General features: G+C 42.2%; 1 protein-coding gene across 4 annotated transcripts in view; it reads right to left on the reverse strand.

The window, feature by feature from the left end:
• The window catches only part of RTEL1 (regulator of telomere elongation helicase 1), a 140,400-nt gene that overhangs the window by 100,640 nt on the left and 19,458 nt on the right, over window positions 1-20,302 (reverse strand). For all 4 annotated transcript variants that reach the window (XM_088467037.1, XM_088467035.1, XM_088467036.1 and 1 more), the window contains exon 11: window positions 4,816-4,894. In XM_088467037.1, coding sequence (XP_088323163.1) covers window positions 4,816-4,894 — 79 coding nt within the window. The remainder of the gene's footprint in view (window positions 1-4,815; window positions 4,895-20,302) is intronic.

Raw genomic sequence — 20,302 nt, forward strand, 5'->3', positions numbered from 1 at the left:
CACAGCCAATGAAGAGATATGTCTGCAGACATATCTGTCCATCAGCAAGTGTGTACGGGCGATCAGCTGATCGCCCGTACACAGGGGTGCAGAGAGAGGGGGGGTGCAGAGAGAGGGGGGATGCCGCGAGCGTGTACTAATTACCCAGATCTGGCAAGCTCCCCATCCACACCAGCCCTGCACACGCTGCTGTGTGCTGGGCTGCACTGAGAGACTGTCCGAGGCTGCTAAACCAGCAGCCCGAGCAGTCTCCTATGCCAAAGGGGGGAGCGATCACGCCCCCCATTGGCTGTGTGCTGGGCGGCTGAGGGGCACACACAGCGCCCCCTCCCCAGTGCCGCAAATGTTTTTTCTTTTTTGAAGGGGGCGTGGCCCCACCTTTCATGATTAGGCCACGCCCCCTACCACCCCCCGGGACCTGCTGCAGCATGCAGATGATGGTCGTTCAGTGTGTATGAATGACCATCTGCAGATATATCTGTGAGGTGTGTACCCACCTTTAGTGTTCTCAGGAGAAAGGACTGTTGATTGGGTTCTGGGGTAGTCAAGTCTTGCCCCTATGCTAGCTGGGAGTAGTGGGTGTTACATTAACATATTAGTCCTGGTGTGATCAGAGTTAAAATTTTCTAGTAACTGATTTCCTATACGGTGTATAAGACACATATGGGCCATAACACCCATTGCTTAGTAATAACTACTACGGTGGGCATTGCATAAAGGGCACTACTACTGTAAGCATTGCAAGTAAGGGTAACCTACTACTGTGGGCATTATATGTATAAGGGGCAGTACTGTGCGCATTATGTAATAGGGGTACTACTGTGATATGTAACGTGAATAAGGGATACTACTATGTGGTGTAATGTGAATAAGGGGAACCATATGCGGTGTAATGTGAATAAGATTGCTACTGTGTGGCGTAATTTGAATTGAGGGTACTATTGTGTGCACTCCTTGAGAGGGAGGGCGCAAATGTATAGTTTGCAGGGGGCCCCCGAACACCCTAGCACAGGTCCTGGCTGCTCATTACTATAAAGACAATTCTGCATGTTAGAAAGAAACCCATTCTTGGGAGAGATTATGAGGGGTATCAATTTAAATGAGATAACCCGTTTTCTCTCATAAACCCACGAGATACAATTTTCGGGAGAACTTTTCTCCCTATCTTATTACATGTTTTCTGTGAAATATTTCATTTTTCTCGAGAAAACACTTCTCCATAATAAAACACTAACTTTTCTCCAAAAATGGTCATCAGGCTATCCTATTAGCATATGCGAAAACTGGTATCGGAATTATCAGTAATTTTTTTTTCACCACCTCTAAGCAGATGATAAATTCCTACTTTTGGATAGAAATGTCGGGACTTTGCAGAACCACTGGGACACCCTCCTTACTGACTAATTAGGCAAAAATATTTTTTTCATTAGCCAAAAATTCCATGTCATTATTTGGGTGCAAAAGTAAAAAGTGTTGGAAACTAGTGGGACAGGTATATGGGATTGCTGTATGGGTGGGACAGGTGTTTTAAAATACGCTGGTGCAAGTGACAGGTGTATTTTTTTACATTTAAAAAAACAAAACACAAAAATATACTTACACCCTTTATAAATGTACCCCTAACTTAACTACAGCATTTATTTTGGCAAAAAAAAAAAGGCTATCTTTTTTTTTACTGCTAGAGAAAAATACATATAACAGCCATATGACACAATTTAAGAACCCCAAACCCTTGGATTATGGCCACTAACACACTTCTATACCATTCCACTACCTTAGTTTCCCTTTTTTTGGGATACAGACGGATTTCCCCATTTTCACCTGTACTTATCACCTGTCATCCATGCCAGAATTATCGTGCAAATTGGTTATCCTCTGATTCTGCAGTAGGATAGCCCGATAAACGGGAATGCGCAAACATGCTATAAGCGGCAAATTCAGGTCAGGAGAAAACTTATCGTTATCGCGGCTAATTGGATACCCCACTATATCTAGTTTAGACTATATAAGCCCTAGCTGTCATGTGACTTGTCGCTTCTTCTGTGGACAGAATGGAAGTGCCCAGATTTGATAGGAAAGACTGTCAGGGCCTGTGAAGGTATTGGAGCCCACTGACCTAACATTGGAATCTCGCTCTGAATTTCTGTGGAAGAAATGCCAAATAACCATCTACTTTCCAGTATTGGGATTCGCTGGACTAAGTGTATGTATATCATTGTTAAATGGTTATAAAAGTTGAGTGGATTTCATAGACGTTGTGCAGTACAGGTAGGGTGCAGAGATTTTATTGCACACATTTAATGGAATGTCTGCTCTGGAATGACACAAAGGGCAGAATTCAATTGTTTCTACCCCCTTCGCGCCCGACGGAGCTATTCAATTGTTGCTCCTGTCGGGCGCAATCAGCTGTCAGTGCTCCATTTCAGCTCCCAGCCCAAGGGGGGTGAGAGCTGAAATGTGCGAAAAGTGACCTGTTTGGGCGCCCAAACATCACTTTTCGCAGTCGCGTCCAGCACTTTGGTCAGGGGTAGCTGCTTTACGCGGCTAAACCCGACCACTTTGGGCACGATTAGCGCGAAAAATGGCAGCAATTGAATAGCGGCCCGCGATCTCTTGTCACTTTAGACGGGAGATCCGGACCGCGTAAACAATTGAATTCCGCCCAAAGAATGATGGTGGTTCTTCAGTTCTTTAACTGCTGCAGGTTGGCATGGTCACAGTTCTCAATAAGTCTTGCTGTGCAAATATTTATATAAACAGGTCATGAGACAAGCCATGAAAATGTAAGTCCACTTCTGGAGCATGACGTGTTTATGTTCCTGGTAGACTGTAACACTAGATTTAGATTACCTGATGAGAGGAGTTTCCCACTGCTGACACATATAAGCTACTTTCCAGAAGTAGTGAAGCAAACTATCAGTACATTGTAACTTTCCAACATGCACAGTGCAAAGCATTCTTGAGTGGGTAATAGTCTTGAGTGGATAATAAAGAGGAAAGAATGTTAAGATGTGTTAGAAGCGGTTACATATGTTTTAGTGGGAAGAAAACAGGAAGCACAATAATGTAGGAATCTATATATAGTATAGAATAAAGTCCCTGGTAGGCTTCTGTCTGTCTGTTCGGGCTAATCTCGAGAACCACTAGACAGATTTTGATGCAGTTTCACTATTCTATAGAGCATTTATCAAGGAAGGTTTAAGTGCATGAAACATTAATGTGTGACAAAAGGGAGCCGAGCAGTGACAATTTTAGTGAAACAAGCCAATGAACACACAAACATTCGAGCGCTTTCATGTATTATGCTGCCTAAACCGTTAATGATATGTCAGGACGATGCACTTTATTTTATACCATGCAGAGATTGATATGTACCATCCAAAAAAAAAAAATTTACGTTAGCCCTGTTTACTGATACAAAGACTCTGGCTAGAGCCCGGCGTCGTCTTTTGCCGAAAATTCACCTAAACCGCAGTACGATGCGACTAGGACACACCAGGAGACTGTGCTGATTGATTTGATATGCGACACTTGTGTTACTGTACCGAGTACATTAACATATCACGGCTGGTCTCATGACCGGTGTTTATATTAAATTGGGGTCTGATGCAGGAGTTAGGAGCAAAAAAAAATAAAATAAAAAATTTGCTCCTGAGAAACTTGTAAATCAATGCAGGTGGCACAAATGCATTAATGTTTTTGCATGCTGGGGAAATACAGGCTGCTTCTAATTATAGCAAACCAATTGGGTAGAACTTAATATTTACACTGATATCTAAATAATGACACTTTCCAGCTATAAATGTGCCCTACCTGCAATAATGCAACATGGTTTTGCCAAGGTGACAATTGCTCCTCTTTTTTTATTTTAATCTACAAATGTGTCCACATTCCTTGCGCGTTAAACAGCCCTTCTAGTCGCGCCAAACCATGGTGCGACCCGATAGCACTGAACGTCTTTTCGTGCTTTTTTCTCTTCAAATGTGTCTTATTTGCAAAAGATGCGAATAGGACACACAAGCAACTTATGCGGATTAAAATGACATTACTATATTCTGTGTGCGACTGCGGCTGTATCTGCATGTGAAATGCTACATTACAGTGTCACAGCCGCTGTGACACTAACGTAGCATTTCGCATACAGATACAGCCACAGTAGCACACATAGGACCTCATTCAGAGGCGGTCGTAAGAAGCGATCGCTCTCTCTGAATGAGGGCGGCCACTTCCTTTTTTTTTTTTTTTTAGTGCAGCCTCCTGGTCACTAGCTAAGCTGTGGGTTACCACCCACAGCTTAGCGACCGACCAGGTTGATGGTCGCGATGGTGAACACCATCACGACCATCTGGGCTTGCGACAAGACCCTAAGGTTGGGTCTCAGCAACTGCAAGCCCCAGGGAGCTTCCTGCTCTGATCGAGCAGGAAACTCCCCACTGACATCACTGATGTCAGTGCAGCCGCCCACAAAACGGTAGGCGTTCCTTAAGGAACGCCTCCGTTTTGGAAACCACCCCCCCCCCCGGCCCGCCTACAAAACGGGGCGAGCTGTCGATCAACATCGACAGCCGCCCCTTTTGTAGAGAGCTCCGGAGCGAGAGAATTTCTCTCGCGCTCCGGGGCTTGCGCGCGTGCAGTGCGGCCACTGCGCGTGCGCAGGGCTAACCATCGACCCGGTTGCGAGCGCATCGGCGCTTGCGACCGGGTCTGAATAAGACCCAAAAGGTGTTAATGACTTCCATTTTAGGTTTTTGAGTAAGAGCCATCTGTGTGATATAGGTTTTTTTTTTTTTTTTTAAATCGCACAGCATCACTTACCTCCCCTCTTTAGTGATGCCAGTCCCATTGGCAGGAAGTACAATGGCATCAATGGACCGCTCCATTTGAAGTAAAGCTCCTAAAAAGAGAGAACAATGCGGCAGTTATTAGGGGCGGATGGGTACCATCAAAAGGCCTAGAGGAGATGCCACCCAGGGGAAACAGGCACTAACTAGGTGCCTTTTGTTACTAAAAACTTGCAGGAGCAGATCGGTCTTGCAGCCTGCATTCCTTCAAAAAGTAATAGAAGAAAAAAATAAAATGTCCCCCCCTTGACTAAGGTGCTTGTGTGCCCCGAAATGTTGGTCGATTTATGTGTGATCTGTCACAGTAAAACCGTTAAACTTGTTGGAAGTCTCCAAGTGCCTCTGTTTTTGGCATATTAGTTGAATTCATCAGAAGACTCCTGGAGCATATTATCAGACAAGCAGAGTGCCGGTCTTCCATCTTTGACACATTATATATATATATTTTTTGGTCTTTTATTTTGTTTTTTGGGGGGGGCTTTCCATTTCAGAAGAGCATATGAAAATGCATCAGACAACGAGCACATGAAATGTATATTATATTACCCGATTTAAACATTTTTTTTTTCAAAACTTCTCTAGCGAGTGTCTCTCTCGGTAACCTTACATTATTTCTTTTGTACCAGACTGGGAGTTGTACCACTGTCTGCCTTTCATGTGCATTTCTGCAAAACTTTGATCCCTGAAGCTAGAAAAGGTAGTTTGGATAATATAACCGGTGGAGCGTGACATTTAAGCTAATACAACATGGATCCGTAACACTGTAGTATTTAACAAACGCCTTTGAGAAATCTGTATAAACTGAGCCAGCTAAGCAAAAAATAACATAACAGCCAAAAAAATTCCTCATTTGAGCAGGATAACAAAAAGAGATGCAGTCACAGGCATCAAACGTACTGCGGTTTTTGGGTTTTTTTTTACAGTTCTGTGGCAAGTAAAACAATTTCACTGTTTAAATAATACATTAAATCCTTTTGCAGTAGTCCAATGAAGGACACTGGAACAACAAAGCACAGAGGTGCTGCTTGGAGCTTGGGCAAGAATAATAACAGGTAGGTAGGGCGTCCGGTATGGTAACCGGATATTGCAAAATACCAATGTACTCTCTGGTGTGCACTTATGAAGATAATTATTTACTTATATAGCCTCTATTCAAATTGTGCTTTACAATTAGGAATAAAACAGTATTAAAACAATATATAAAGAGGTAAGAGGGCCCTGCTTGCAATCTTACAATCTAAAGATGAAAAGTGAGTGCAGAGGTGCAGTCCAGCCAAAGAGATGCATATAACTCTGCATGCAGGCGTATATTTACATTTAGATCTGTGCACAAAGTGAGGGCGGAATGACAGCCAACTTGCGTCCAACTAAGCATTGGCCCTATCTGTCCTATGTTTATCAGCCGTTCTACTTACATAAATTTTAAGCACCCTGCATGGGAAAAGTGCCCATCATGCTGTCTGAAACCTTATGGTCTGCCTTTAACCAAACTAAAAGTGCCCATACACATTGCGATTTTTTACGCGACTTGGCCATTTTCCATTGATCGTAACGACCAATGTAGTTGGAGTAATCCATTGCACCAAGCAGCTACAGCTTTGAAACTCTCAGCATGCACAGGACCTCCTTCCTATATACCCCGCCCCAGGCATTCAGTTTGTAAACAAGCCTAACGGCAAAGAGACGGAAAGTGGAGAAGTACAATGTATACAAGAAACACTCTCAAAAAACGAAGAGGGCATCAGTGACAAAAAAGAAAGGAACAGATCTCAACTGAGGTCAGGTGTGTCAGAGTGGACCCTATGAACCTCGAAGAAAAAGTTAACAAAAATGTTAATCAACCATAACTCTCATTTTCTTCTTCGGGTTTCATAAGTTCCACAGGGATACCATGGGGATGTCCTATAGCAGTTCCCTTAAGGGTGGGAACGCTCCTAAGCAGAGAGGAGAATCGCCGCCCAAAGGAAGCATCCTGGGAGGCAAAAGCATCAAATGCTCTCCATTTTTGATTTTTCACCAAAATAGAGATGTCCTCCGTACAAGGGCGGATTATCTTCCAAAAGTGGTATCCTGTTTTCATATGAATGAAGAAATTGTAGTCCCAGCCTTTCAATGTTCTGGCCTCTCGGTAGTTGAAGCTTCACTGGATGTGGTTCGAGCTCTTCGTATCTACATGGATCGTGCTAACTCCATCAGGAAATCAGATGCATTTTATGTGTTATATGGCTTTCATAAGCGAGGCTGACCAGCTAACAAGCAGACTCTGGCTCGGTGGCTGCACATGACTATTTCTCATGTGTATACTCAGGCTGATCTCTCTGTTCCGAACACGGTGACAGCATATTCTACTCTGTCTGTGGTACCATCGTGGGGATTTAGACATGGCGTCTCTGCAGAACAATTGTGCAAGGCGGCGACTTGGTCTTCGGTCCACACTTTCATCAAATTCTATGCATTTGCCCTAAAAAACAGCTAACAATTGAATATCGGAACCAGCTGTATGCAATAGAAGAGCAGTTATCTAGTAATCACAACACATGTGCACAAGCTAAATTTGTAGATATCTCTCAATATACATAAAATGAAATACACCCTAGGGTTGTAAAACGGCGTTCCTGAACAGCTTATGAATATTCTCAAGTCGTTTTTGGAAAAGGTCTTGGTTAGTAAATGTTAGTAGAAATGTCCCAACATCAATACAAAGCTGATTTTTATCAGAAAAAAAAAAACCTGTCGGTTTAAAAGAAAATGTGTGTATATATATATATATATATATATATATATATATATATATATATATATATATATATATATACACACACACACACACATATATACATATATATATATATACACACACACATATATACATATATATATATATATATATATACACACACACACACATATATATATATATATATATACATATATATATATATATATACACATACATACATATATAAACATACACACATATACACACATGCACACAGTATTCTTGCTCTATCTGAATAGTAAATAATAATGAAGATTTCTGGTTTCCCAATCAGAGATAACTAGAAAGTCTAGTCCACAATCCATCAGCATTTATTGTATGGTTAGCGGTAATAAGTATTGCCGTGCACGGCTCTTTATTAGTACAATTCTCTAACTTTCCATTCACTTGTGTGACACTGGAATAGTAACATGTCCAGGTATAATGGGGCCCCGTATTAGGATACCTGTTCCCGAAAATGCTGCATATAACGGCACTTATCTGTATTCCTTCATTCACCGTCTGGCTCCACAGAAGCGTAATGTGGATAGAGAAACGGACCGACACTTGCACCTTCCTCCCGTCTCACACACAGACGTCTGTGTGTAGACACGTGATGCGGAGTTCTTGGAAAGTGTGGTTTTTCTGATTGGGTCATGTGGCCTCAGGCTGGTATTCCCACAGGGGGTTGAACTTGATACGTTTCTCAGTATTAATCAAATGGCTGTTTCCTCAGAAGTAACATCCCTAGATAGCTCCCATTATTTTATTGTGAGATCCAGCCAATCAGGGCTATTTGTTTCTCACTGAGGGAGTTCTTTAACACATGGTTTCCCTTTTAGGTTACACTGTATCAGTATTCTAACAGTAATAGCACATATCAATATAAAAAGCATTCAATAAAATGATGACTTATTTGAGGTAGGTATAACCACTAAAGCAAGTTTTTTGTGCGCTCGTATCCTATTCTTAAATGAATAATTTGGACACACAAATAAGAAACCATTTATCAGGCTGCAATTTGCAGTACTAGATGTAGATATACATTTTTCTCTAATGTACATTTAAATGATGCATAATACTAAAAATTATTTCTGAGCAGTCATACTGCAATCTTGTAATATTTTATAAAGCATCTTCCCAATTCAAATAGCCCAAAAACTGGGATCAGATGTATGTCTATTATATACTGCTTATGACCCGTTTAAATCAATCTAATATATCATTATCTTTTCCAAACAAAAGCAGATATACTGTATAATAAAGAGAAATCTTCCCTAAAGTTCAAAGTTAAAATTTCCAAGTTAGTATTTATTTTTTATGAGCCTAACAACATTAGGGAAATTAATGAGCAATATCTTAATATAAGAAATAGCTCTAGAAGATGAAATTATGTTGCGATGGGAAGGGGGGAAGAAGGGAGAAAGAGGAAACGGCGAGGAGGAGGAAACCATGCAGAGAATGGGGGACTTATTTTTTGGGGGGGCTGGAACTAAAGGGGATATTAGGACAAAAGTCTCATGAGGGAGGCCAGTAGGATGGTGAACCTCCAGGGACCTGGAGTATATCACCATATCCCAGACCCTCCTCCATGACATGAATGCCCATATTACATTAAATTCCATTCAGCCCATTCAGAATCAATGTTCCTAATTAAAAGATCCAAAAAGCCTCTTTGCGACATAGGGCTCGAAACCTATTACCTCCTCTAGATGTAGGTCTAATTTGTTCTATTGCTTTGACCTTGATGTTTTGCAGATCTCTCAGACGGACACAGAGACATGGTTTAGTAAACTATGGGACTTCAGACCTTTTAGAAGACACTGCCTACGTTCCAAAAACCTAATGTTTAAAGTGCGTGTGGTCCTACCTACATATTGGATCCCACAACCACACATGATCACAAATTTTGATTGACAGTTTAAAAAATAACCAATCTTGTGGATACTTTTATCTGCAAATGAAATCACCATATTACTTTTATGATCGGCATAGGTACATGTAAGGCATTTGTTTTTACCACACTTACAAAATCCTTTTGGTTTAGGAGCCAACCATGTTAACTCATGTTGCCCTCCGGAGATCTTCGTTTTATTCCTCAACAGACTGGGTGCTAATTTATTTTTACGGCTATCTGCCTTTCTGAATACTACTCTACTGCCCTTCTCTAAATCTTTGGCTAGAAATGTATTTCTTTTTAGTAAACGGGAATTCTTATCTATGATCTTCTTAATTTCTGTGGATGAGGAATTATATTTAGTTATAAACCCCAGAGCCATTTTATTCTCTCCCTCTACCTCAGCATCAACCCTTTTTGTCTGTTTTGTTTTAGTTATTATTAATTTGGATCTATCTCCTTGTCTCGCTTCTTTTAATACTCCATCTAATAATATTTTCGGATATCCAAGTTTTAGAAAACCCTAGATTATTTCATAAAGACGTCTATATTTGAACAATTCCGTGGTAAACGCAGGAACGGTCCTTTTGGGATATTATTTTTCCAGCTTGTATTATGACAACGTTTATAATTTAGATATTAATTGAAATCCACATTTTTAGTGTATGCTGACGTGCATATTTTATGACTGTGATATCCAAATAAGTTATTGCCGTATCATTATAAGTGCTGGTGAATTTTAAACCAAACTTATTTGTGTTCAAATAGTTCATAAAATGTGTCACCGACGAAGTCGCCACTCCAAATGTACTGCTCCCCAAATAGAGGTTGGCGAAACTCGGAGCGAACCTTGTTCCTATGGCTGTCCCGTGTCTGAATGTAAAACTGTGATTCAAAATAAAAATAATTGTGCAGTAAAATAAATAGAATTGCTGATAAAACAAAATCACGTGACGCATCTGACATGTGGGAATCTTTTCGCAAATGTTCCACTGCTGTGATACCCTGCTCATGTGGATTAGTATTCAGCGATTCTACATCACAGGTTAACAATAAGAATCTTTCCATTCAATATTGCTGATTTTGCATAAAAAATGCATTATATCGTTTGTAGAATGGATTTCGTATGCAAAATCAGCAATATTGAATGGATAGATTCTTATAAATTGTTAACCTGCGGTGTAGAATTGCTGTATACTAATATTCTACATGAGCAGGGTATCATAGCAGTGGAACATTAAAGTGGGAGATGCGGGACTTCCGGTGGGCGGACCTTGTAGATGGCCGCATTTTAGAGAGCTCTCGTTCCCTTCACATACAGGCGCGGATAAAACACCTGCAACGCCAGGAGCAGTGACGCGCGGACATCAGTGCGTCACCTGGAGATAGCGGTGGGTAAGTGGACACTATTCCCGGCTCCCCACCGTCACCATACCGCCGGAGTTTAGGTGCAGTACAAAGCACCACTAATCGCGGCCGCCATTTTGGATCCGGACGGATCGCGCAGCTGCCTCCCTTGTCACCTCTTCCCCTCAAGTATGCTATCGGAGGAGCCACCTACCTTCCTGCCTCTCTGACTTCACTGGCCCCTGTGACAAGTGCTGTAGTGTGGGCAGTGCAGTGTATTAGCCCACGGCCGCCATCTTGGGATTGGCAGGGCTCTAGCTGCTGTTCCTGCAACACATTTTTATACAGAGAAATATGAGAGTTTTTCTGGATCTCCAAAGGCACTATATCTATATCAGCTCCCCCTGCTGGTCAGGATTATTTAGGTTTTTTTTTGGCATATTAAATATAATCAATTTTCCTAGCAAAGTCCATTATCTGAGATTTATATATGGATAAGCACGTGACCAAAATACAGAAGGGTGGTAAGGGAGGTCCAGGTGTCCGAGGCAGAGAGACCAGAACCACTGCATCTACCACCTCTAGTCCTCCTACTTCCCCGGCTGGGGATATTATGGATGGCGTGTCTGATCCTTCCAAATTCAGTGCTGTGTCTGTGGCCAAAGCACAGGAAATCTCGGATCTTCTCTCACCATTGCTTGATAAAAAGTTGGCTGGTCTGAAAGAGGCGATAGATTCGGCTGTAACGCAGCTTCGCGAGCATAGTGTGCGGTTTGATGAAGCAGAACAGCGCATTTCAAATCTTGAAGACGATCTTACTACGGCCAAATCGGTAATTGAAACGCAGGAAGCTTCCATTGTCACCATGCAGGAAAAGCTGGAAGATTTGGAGAATCGCAACCGCCGCAATAATCTACGTCTGATTGGCTTACCGGAATCTGTCAAACAGCGGGAACTTATGGACTCAGTTTCCACCTGGCTTCCTCGGGAGTTGGGTTGCAGCTCTACATCAGGCCCTATACTGATCGAACGTGCACACAGAATTGGTCCGGATCGTCAAGCAGATCGCCGCAGACCTAGACCTGTCATTTTCAAGTTCCTTAATTATATGGATAAAGTCAGACTGATGGAGGCTTATCGTAAATCTCAAAATTTATCCTTAAAGGGGACAGGTTGCTTCTCTTTCAAGATTTTTCTTATCAAGTGGCAATGAAACAAAGAGAATTTTCACCGATATACAAGTCGCTTTTTGATGCTGGAATCAGATTTGCCCTCCTCTACCCAGCTAAGCTTAGAGTACATCATGATGGCAAACAGTATTTCTTTGATTCGGTGTCCCCGGCAAAGACATTTGTTACTTCTCTTTCGGAATCTAACGTACTCTCATCTGTCGATGAACATTGAGTTAATGCTTAAATCGCAAGTATTATATTACTCACATATGCCTCATTATGTCATTAATATTTGTTAATGAGAAATTGATTCTCATCTGTTTTTGCATATTATGTGTATTTCTTACTATTTTTCTGGAAAACTCTGTTTCCTCTAAATTGTTCTTTTTTATTATTTGTTTTGATTTTTTTTTTTCTCATATTTGGAATATAGTTACTGGTTATTATTGGCCACAATGGCCTTATGTTTGGGTTCAAAGAAAAACACAAAATGGTAGAACTGTATCATTTTGGTGTATATATGTTTAGTTAAATGTAGTGATAATGGGATTGAGAGACCGCGCGTTTATAATAACAATGGCGTCCCTACTCGCTGGGACATGGGATGCTATGTTTAACGAATTTCAACAAATTAGTATTTTCATGAAACAAGGTATTGGTTGATAACTTGAATTCCTTTGGTACACCTGTTAATTATAAGGATCGTATAAAATTCCTCACTTGGAATGTAGAGGGTCTTAACACACCGCTCAAACGGCGGAAGGTATTACAACACCTACAGAGGCTCAAACCAGATGTGGCTGTGCTTCAGGAAACGTACTGGAGGGAGGGGGATCCAAATACGTTAAGGAGCAATTGGTTGAATTAATACATAGCAGCTTCATATACCTCCAAACGAAGAGGTGTGGTTCTTCTTCTACGCAAGTCCCTTAACTACACTATACTTGATAAATTGTGTGACCTTCAGGGTAGATTTCTATTTGTTAAAATACAATTGGAAGGGGTTTTGTATACTATTGTCACCATATATGCACCAACTGGTCCTAACAGTGTTTTTTTTTACAGATTTATATGTTCAAATACAGGATTGGGCCGAAGGGACCATTATTTTAGGGGGGGATTTCAATACTACTCTCAACCCACTATTAGACAGATCAGGCGATGGGGGAAGGGGCGCTATACCTAAGGCTTTAGATTTTCTTATATCTTCTCTCCAACTCTCTGATCCCTGGAGGTATCAACACCCCGTGGAGCGTGATTATACGTTTTACTCACACCCACATCACACATCCTCCAAGATTGATTATTGGTTTCTTCCCACAAATCTTCTTCCTAAAGTTTATGATGCTAAAGTAGAAAATATAGCTATCTCTGACCACGCTCCAACATGGTTCTCCTTATCCCTTCCTACACCAAAACCTTCCTCCTTTAATTGGAGATTTCCCTCCTATTTATATAATTGTCCTGATTTCAAGCTATATTTGGAACAACAATACGGGAACTATGTCAACGATAATAATCAACATATTGAAGATATCAATTTATTTTGGGCAGCATCCAAGCCAGTTTTGCATGGCTCGATCATAGCTTATGTTGCCGGAAAACGTAAGAAGCTCTCCCAAAAATTTCAAGCTATTAGTACAGCTCTTTCTACATCTTATACAAATTTATTAAGGTTTAATACCCCAGAAACTCGTCAGATTTATATTGATACTAAAAATTTATATGGCACACTATGTACAGAAAAAGCCCAATGTTCTTTAGATTACCAGAAGCATCGTTATTTTAAGTGTGGAAATAGGGCAGGGAAACTGTTGGCCAATGTGGTTAGAAATCAGCGTCCTCAGGTTAACATTTCAAAAATTGTCTCGGAATCTCATGTTCTTATCTCCACTTCTGATATAACAAATTCCTTTTTGGAATACTTTAGAAAATCATACACTGCACCACAAGATAACCAAATTTTAGGTATGGAATTTTTAAAGTCGGCAGGTTCCCCTATATTAACTGAGGAGGAACTGGAGATACTGACTGATTTAATTTCTGAGCAAGAAATCTTGGCGGCTATTGGACATTCAGCAATTGGTAAAGCTCCGGGCCCTGATGGGCTTAGTGCAGAATATTATAAATTATTATCTCCATCTCTTACTCATTTATTAAAATTGTTTAATTCTATTCTCTCTGGCACAGCGGCTCCATTTTCTTTTAATGAAGCCCGTATATTAATGTTACCAAAGCCGGGTAAAGATTCAACATTAGTACAGTCTTACCGTCCCATATCTTTACTAAATCAGGATTTAAAGTTATTATCCTCCATTATGGCACAAAGATTACAGATGCTTTTACCCAAGTTACTCCATACATCACAATCTGGCTTTGTAAAGAATAGATCTTCAGTACATAACATTCGGCAGGTAATAGCAGCCATAACGCAATCGCTACAAAACTCAGAGGATACGTCTCTTTTGGTCAGTTGTGATGTTGATAAAGCATTTGACCGTGTGTCCTGGACACATTTGTTACGCGTCTTTCATTTTCAAAATTTTGGTCCAAGTTTTATACGATTTTTTAATTCACTATATAATACCCCCACAGTATTTCTCACCATTAATGGTTTAAATACGGAGAACTTTCAATTATATCGCGGTACAAGACAAGGGTGCCCTTTATCTCCCCTACTTTTTAATTTAGCATTGGATCCCCTTATCCGACATTTTTATTTGCAGACCGAATGGAAAGGGATTCGAATTGGAAGTCAAATATTAAAAGTGTCAGCATACGCTGATGACTTGCTATTGTATTTTGCTAATCCACAAGCTGCTTTCCCAGGTTTTATGCAACTTCTACATGATTTTGAAATTATGTCAGGATTTGTGATAAATAAGTCTAAGACAGAAGCTTTAGCCTTACACGATGGTGCCCAGGCTGCCTGGAATGGTTCTTTTCCTTTCAGATGGGCGAATACCTCTTTGACTTATTTAGGTTTACATATACCTGTCAATCCCTCTGATCTTTACATGGCTAATTTTCCTGCTGTAATATCCTGTATTATTGCTGACTTTCAGGCCTGGAAACACTTGCCACTGTCTTACATAGGTAGATGCCACTTGATAAAAATGATCTCTTTTCCTAGGTTGCTATACCCAATACAAATGTTACCCTTACTTTTAAAAGATTCAGATCTAAAGTTATTGAATAAAGCTATGAGCAAGTTTATTTGGGCGGATAAGAAACCAAGAATATCTTTATTCAAATTAAGTCAATCCACACAATTGGGAGGTATTAACCTTCCCTGTATAAAACGCTATAATCTAGCTGCAAACTACCGTTATGCAGTTGATTGGTTACAGAATTCTGAAGAGTTCGCTAATACTGGCTTGGAACAAGCCTTTTGTCCTGACATTACACTCTCTAGCCTATTACATATGAGACCCACAGATTTTCCTTTCTCGGTTACTAATAATTTGTTGTTAACCACTACGTGCACAGCCTGGCGTCTATCTAGACGCAAGATGGGTATATCAACATATAACACTATTTTTTTACCCATATATCATAATACAAGGTCTCAAGGATTTTCTGCTTTACATCATACTTTAGCGCGTTTTTGGGGTTCAGGGGGTCCGAGACTGGTTTATCAAGTTTTGGATGGACAGACACTTAAAATTCTTATATATGAAAAATTACAAGAAATATTTCCTCAGATAACTATACCTTTATTTACATATTACCAACTTAGAAGTTATGTGACTAACATTCTCTCCAAACTAACAGATTCTGACATACACATACATTAGATAGAGTGTTGAGTAGTTGCTCAGGAAGAAGTTGCTCTACCTCATATTTGTATTCTCAAATTAAACGATCTATAGATTTGGAAAAATTACAGTCTGGTATTGTTAAATGGAAGATTGATTTTCTTCAAGCTTTTATTCATCTAAATAAAATATTTATTTCCGCTTCTTACACAGAAATGCATTATAAACTGCTACATCGTGCTTACTACACACGCAAGTTGCGTTTTTTGATGGGGGCCTCCAATGATTCTAAATGTTTCAAATGTCAAGCTTTAGAAGCAGATCTTTATCACTGTATGTGGAATTGTCCTGAAGTTAAAAAATGTTGGCTTATAATTCAAACTTATATTAAAGATGTTTTAGGTATAACTATTAATATCTCTCCCGAATGGGCCCTTTGGGACATATACCTTGATCAAAATTTACCTAAACCACCACTGGGTCAACGAATTTTGTTAGCTAAAATTGCAGCAGCAGGAAAGAAGACCATCCTGTCTCAGTGGATATCCACAGATACCTTGACATTACCTTTGTTCCATATGGACTGGCTTGAAATGTCAATTAACAAGGAAAAAAAGGTCAAAAAGTTTTTCGAGACATGGTTACCATATGTTTGTGTGTTACCTTCTGTGTTACCTTCTGAGACAAAAGATAATTTACGCCAAGCGGTGAGGTTAACTACTTGGTACAACCTAGAAGTTGTTTCAACAGGAGGCTCACCCTTCTAAAATAGTAATTTGGCTGACCCATAAAGTTTATTGGGGATACGTGCGGTTCTCTCAATCCATTTGTTTCTGACAACTTTATATATATATATATATATATATATATATATATATATGTTTCATGGTAAATATGAATGTAGAATGTAACTGTTTTATATATTTGATTGTGATACATTAATAAAAAATATATAATGTACACAGTTTACCAATAAAATATTTTGGAAAAAAAAAGTGGGAGATGTGACTCAAGATTAGTCACATGATCTTGCAAAAACAAATCCACACAAAGACAAATTACTTGTTCATGATCCGATACCCAAAACAATAGGACATCCGGGAGGTGTAATCATGCATTTGTGGATTTTTGGCAAATGGTAATATAGCGGAACCACCGGATGTGCTGTAAATAAAAATTACCATGCTTCTTTGGATATCACTTCACTCTCTAGAAGCTCAATATAACATCTTTTTTAGCTCCTCCTGGAATTTCAATGTAGGGTCATGTGGTATTTTTCTGTAAAATGTTTCATTGTTCTATTGTCTAGCCACTTCAGTCAGATAGTCCTTTTTATTCTGTAGCACGCACCCCGGCTGTGTGGACTCCACCCTACAGAGGGGATGAAAGCTGAGGAGGATGTTTATATGAGAGAAAGCCCAAATCGGGAAGGACCTTGTACGCAGTGCTGCTAAAGGATAGAGGAAATGGCGGCGTCAGCGCATCGAGTGTGCGCCTACCGGAGAGGACGCTGGAAGCCTTCCCCACATGGTTCATAGAGATAACAGGAGATATGGTAAGAACTTACCTTTGTTATCTCTGTTTCTATGAAGTCCATAGGGTCCACAGGGTTGACCTTGGGGTATAAGCTGGATCTGGATCCACGGGCACCACACAGTTAAAGCTTTTGCTGCTCCCAGGATGCACTTGGGTCCATTCTCCTCTATACCCCACCCCCGAGCCACAGGCACCTCAGTTGGTAAACAGCCAAGGCCGGAGGAGGAGACTAAATAGAGAGAAGGAAGGGAAGACTGGAACACACAAGAAACCATACTCATAGAAATGGGAGACTGAAAACCGGTGACCAGCCACACAGCCCATATGAAGCCAGGTGCGTCAGGGCGGGTGCCCTGTGGACCCTATGGACTTCGTAGAAACAGAGATAAAGGTAAGTTCTTACCACATCTCCTGTTTTCTACTTCAGGGTCCATAGGGGGTCCAAAGGGTTGACCTTGGGGATGTCCCAAAGCACTTCAACTAAGGGCAGGGACACTCCTGTGCAGAAAGGAGAACCCGGAGCCCAAAGGATGCATCCTGAGAGGCAAAGGTGTCAAACGCATAGAACCTCAAAAACGTCTGAATGGAAGACCAAGTGGCCGCCTTACACAGCTGAACAGCAGAGGAGCCACGTCTAGCAGCCCAAGAGGGACCCACAGAACAAGTGGAATGAGCCTTAACAGAGGCTGGCACAGGTAAACCCTCCTGTGCATAAGCCTCACAAATAACGGAACAAAGCCAACGGGCTAACGTTTGTTTGTTTGCAGGCCAACCCCTCCTGTGAAAACCAAAGAGGACAAACAATGAATCAGACTTCCTAACAGAAGCAGTCCGGTCCACATAGATTCTAAGCGCATGGACTACGTCCAAGGAAGCCTCACCAGCTGAAAGATCAGGTGACTGAAAAGCTGGTACAACAAGTTACCGATTGATGTGGAACTTCGAAACCAATTTAGACAAAAACTCAGGACGAGTGCGAAGCACCGCTCTGTCCTGGTGAAAAATCAGAAAAGGGGGGCGACAAGAAAGCGCCCCCAACTCTGACACCCTCCTGGCAGAAGCAATTGCCAGGAGAAAAACGGTCTTAAATGTCAACCACCTGAATTCCACCAAATCAAGAGACTCAAAAAGGAGGACCCTGCAGGACCCGAAGAACCACAGCCAAGGAGCCACGAAGGGAGGCTGGATTCGGAGAACACCTTGTAAAAAAGTGTGAACATCTGGCAGCGTAGCTATCCTTCGCTGGAACCACACGGACAGCGCGGACACATGTACCTTCAGGGATGCAAGGCGTAAGCCCAGGTCCAAACCTGACTGAAGAAAGTCCAAGACCCTAGAAACTCGGAACACCTGAGGATCAAAGTTTCTGGACTCACACCACTGAAAGTAAGTGCACCACACCCTGTGGTAAATCCGTGCTGAAGCAGGCTTGCGTGCCCTGAGCATGGTACTAATAACCGAACCCGAGAAGCCCCGAGACCTTAAGACGGCTGTCTCAAGAGCCACGCCGTCAAAGACAGACGACCCAGATCTGGGTAAAGGCAGGGCCCTTGAGACAATAGGTCCTGACGCTGAGGAAGAAGGTGCGGAGCGTCGATGGAGAGGCTCCTCAGATCGGAGTACCAAGGACGTCTGGGCCACGCCGGAACCACCAGCACGAGCGTAACGCCATCCTGCTTGAATTTCCGTAGGTCCCGAGGCAGCAGGGATATTGGAGGAAACAGATACGCCAGGTGAAACGTCAATTTCACCGACAGCACGTCTACCAGACATGCGCCTGCGTCTCTTGTCCTAGACCAGTAAACGGGCAACTTGTGATTGTGACAGGAGGCCATCATGTCAAGCTCCGGCAGCCCCCATCTGTCCACGGGTAGCTGAAGCACCTCTGGGTGAAGCGACCATTCCCCGGGATGCACGTCGTGACGGCTGAGGAAGTCCGCCTCCCAATTGAGGACTCCGGGGATGAAGACCGCCGAGATCGCTGGAATGTGGCACTCCGCCCAAGCAAGGATGCGAGACACCTCCGACATCGCAGCCCGACTGCGAGTTCTTCCCTGGTGGTTGATGTACGCCACCGTGGTGGCGTTGCCGGACTGAACTTGAACCGCCCTTCCTTGAAGAGCGGTGTTGGACGACTGCAGGGCCCTGTACACCGCCAGCAGTTCCAGGATGTTGATGGGGAGAAGTGCTTCCTCCGCAGTCCAACGACTCTGAAGTGACAACGAGCCTGTCACTGCCCCCCAACCCCGAAGACTGGCATCTGTTGTGAGCAGGACCCAGTCCGGGATCCAAAAGGGGCGCACATCGACCAGATAGGGGTCTGAAGCCACCAAGCCAAAGACTGCCGAACCTCCGGGGACAACACCAGCATCTGAGAGTGGATCCGGTGAGGTAACCCGTTCCATTCTGATAGAATCAGCCCCTGCAGGGGCCATGAATGGAACTGGGAAAATTCCACCATGTCGAATGCCGACACCATGGACCCCAGAACTCTCATCGCCGAGTGTTCCGACAGGCGGCAACTGCTCAGGCAACTGTATATCCGCAGCTGTAGGGAGGAGACCTTTTCCGGAGTCAGGAAGATCCTTTGCTGACGAGAATCTAGCAGGGCTCCCAAATGAACTATCCGCTGTGATGGAATCAGGGAGGACTTTCTCCAATTTATCAACCACCCGTGCGCTTGCATACAAGCGATCGTCAAGTGGAGATGTTCAAGCAGTACCTCCGGGGAGCTCGCCAGCAAAAGGAGGTCGTCCAGATACGGCAGCAGCAGTACAGTCTGGTTCCGAAGATGTGCGGCCATGATTGCCATCACTTTAGTGAATACGCCCAGTGCCGTGGAGAGGCTAAAGGGTAGCGCCCGGAACTGATAAAGATGTTGAAGGATAGCGAACCGCAGATACCACTGGTGCGAAGGTGCTATCGGAATATGGAGGTAGGCGTCCTGGATATCCAGGGAGACCATGTAATCCCCCGGTTCCATCACCAGAATG

This window comes from Taudactylus pleione, unplaced genomic scaffold (assembly GCF_031769625.1).
Source record: "Taudactylus pleione unplaced genomic scaffold, aTauple2 ptg000069l, whole genome shotgun sequence".
Lineage (NCBI taxonomy): Eukaryota > Metazoa > Chordata > Amphibia > Anura > Myobatrachidae > Taudactylus > Taudactylus pleione.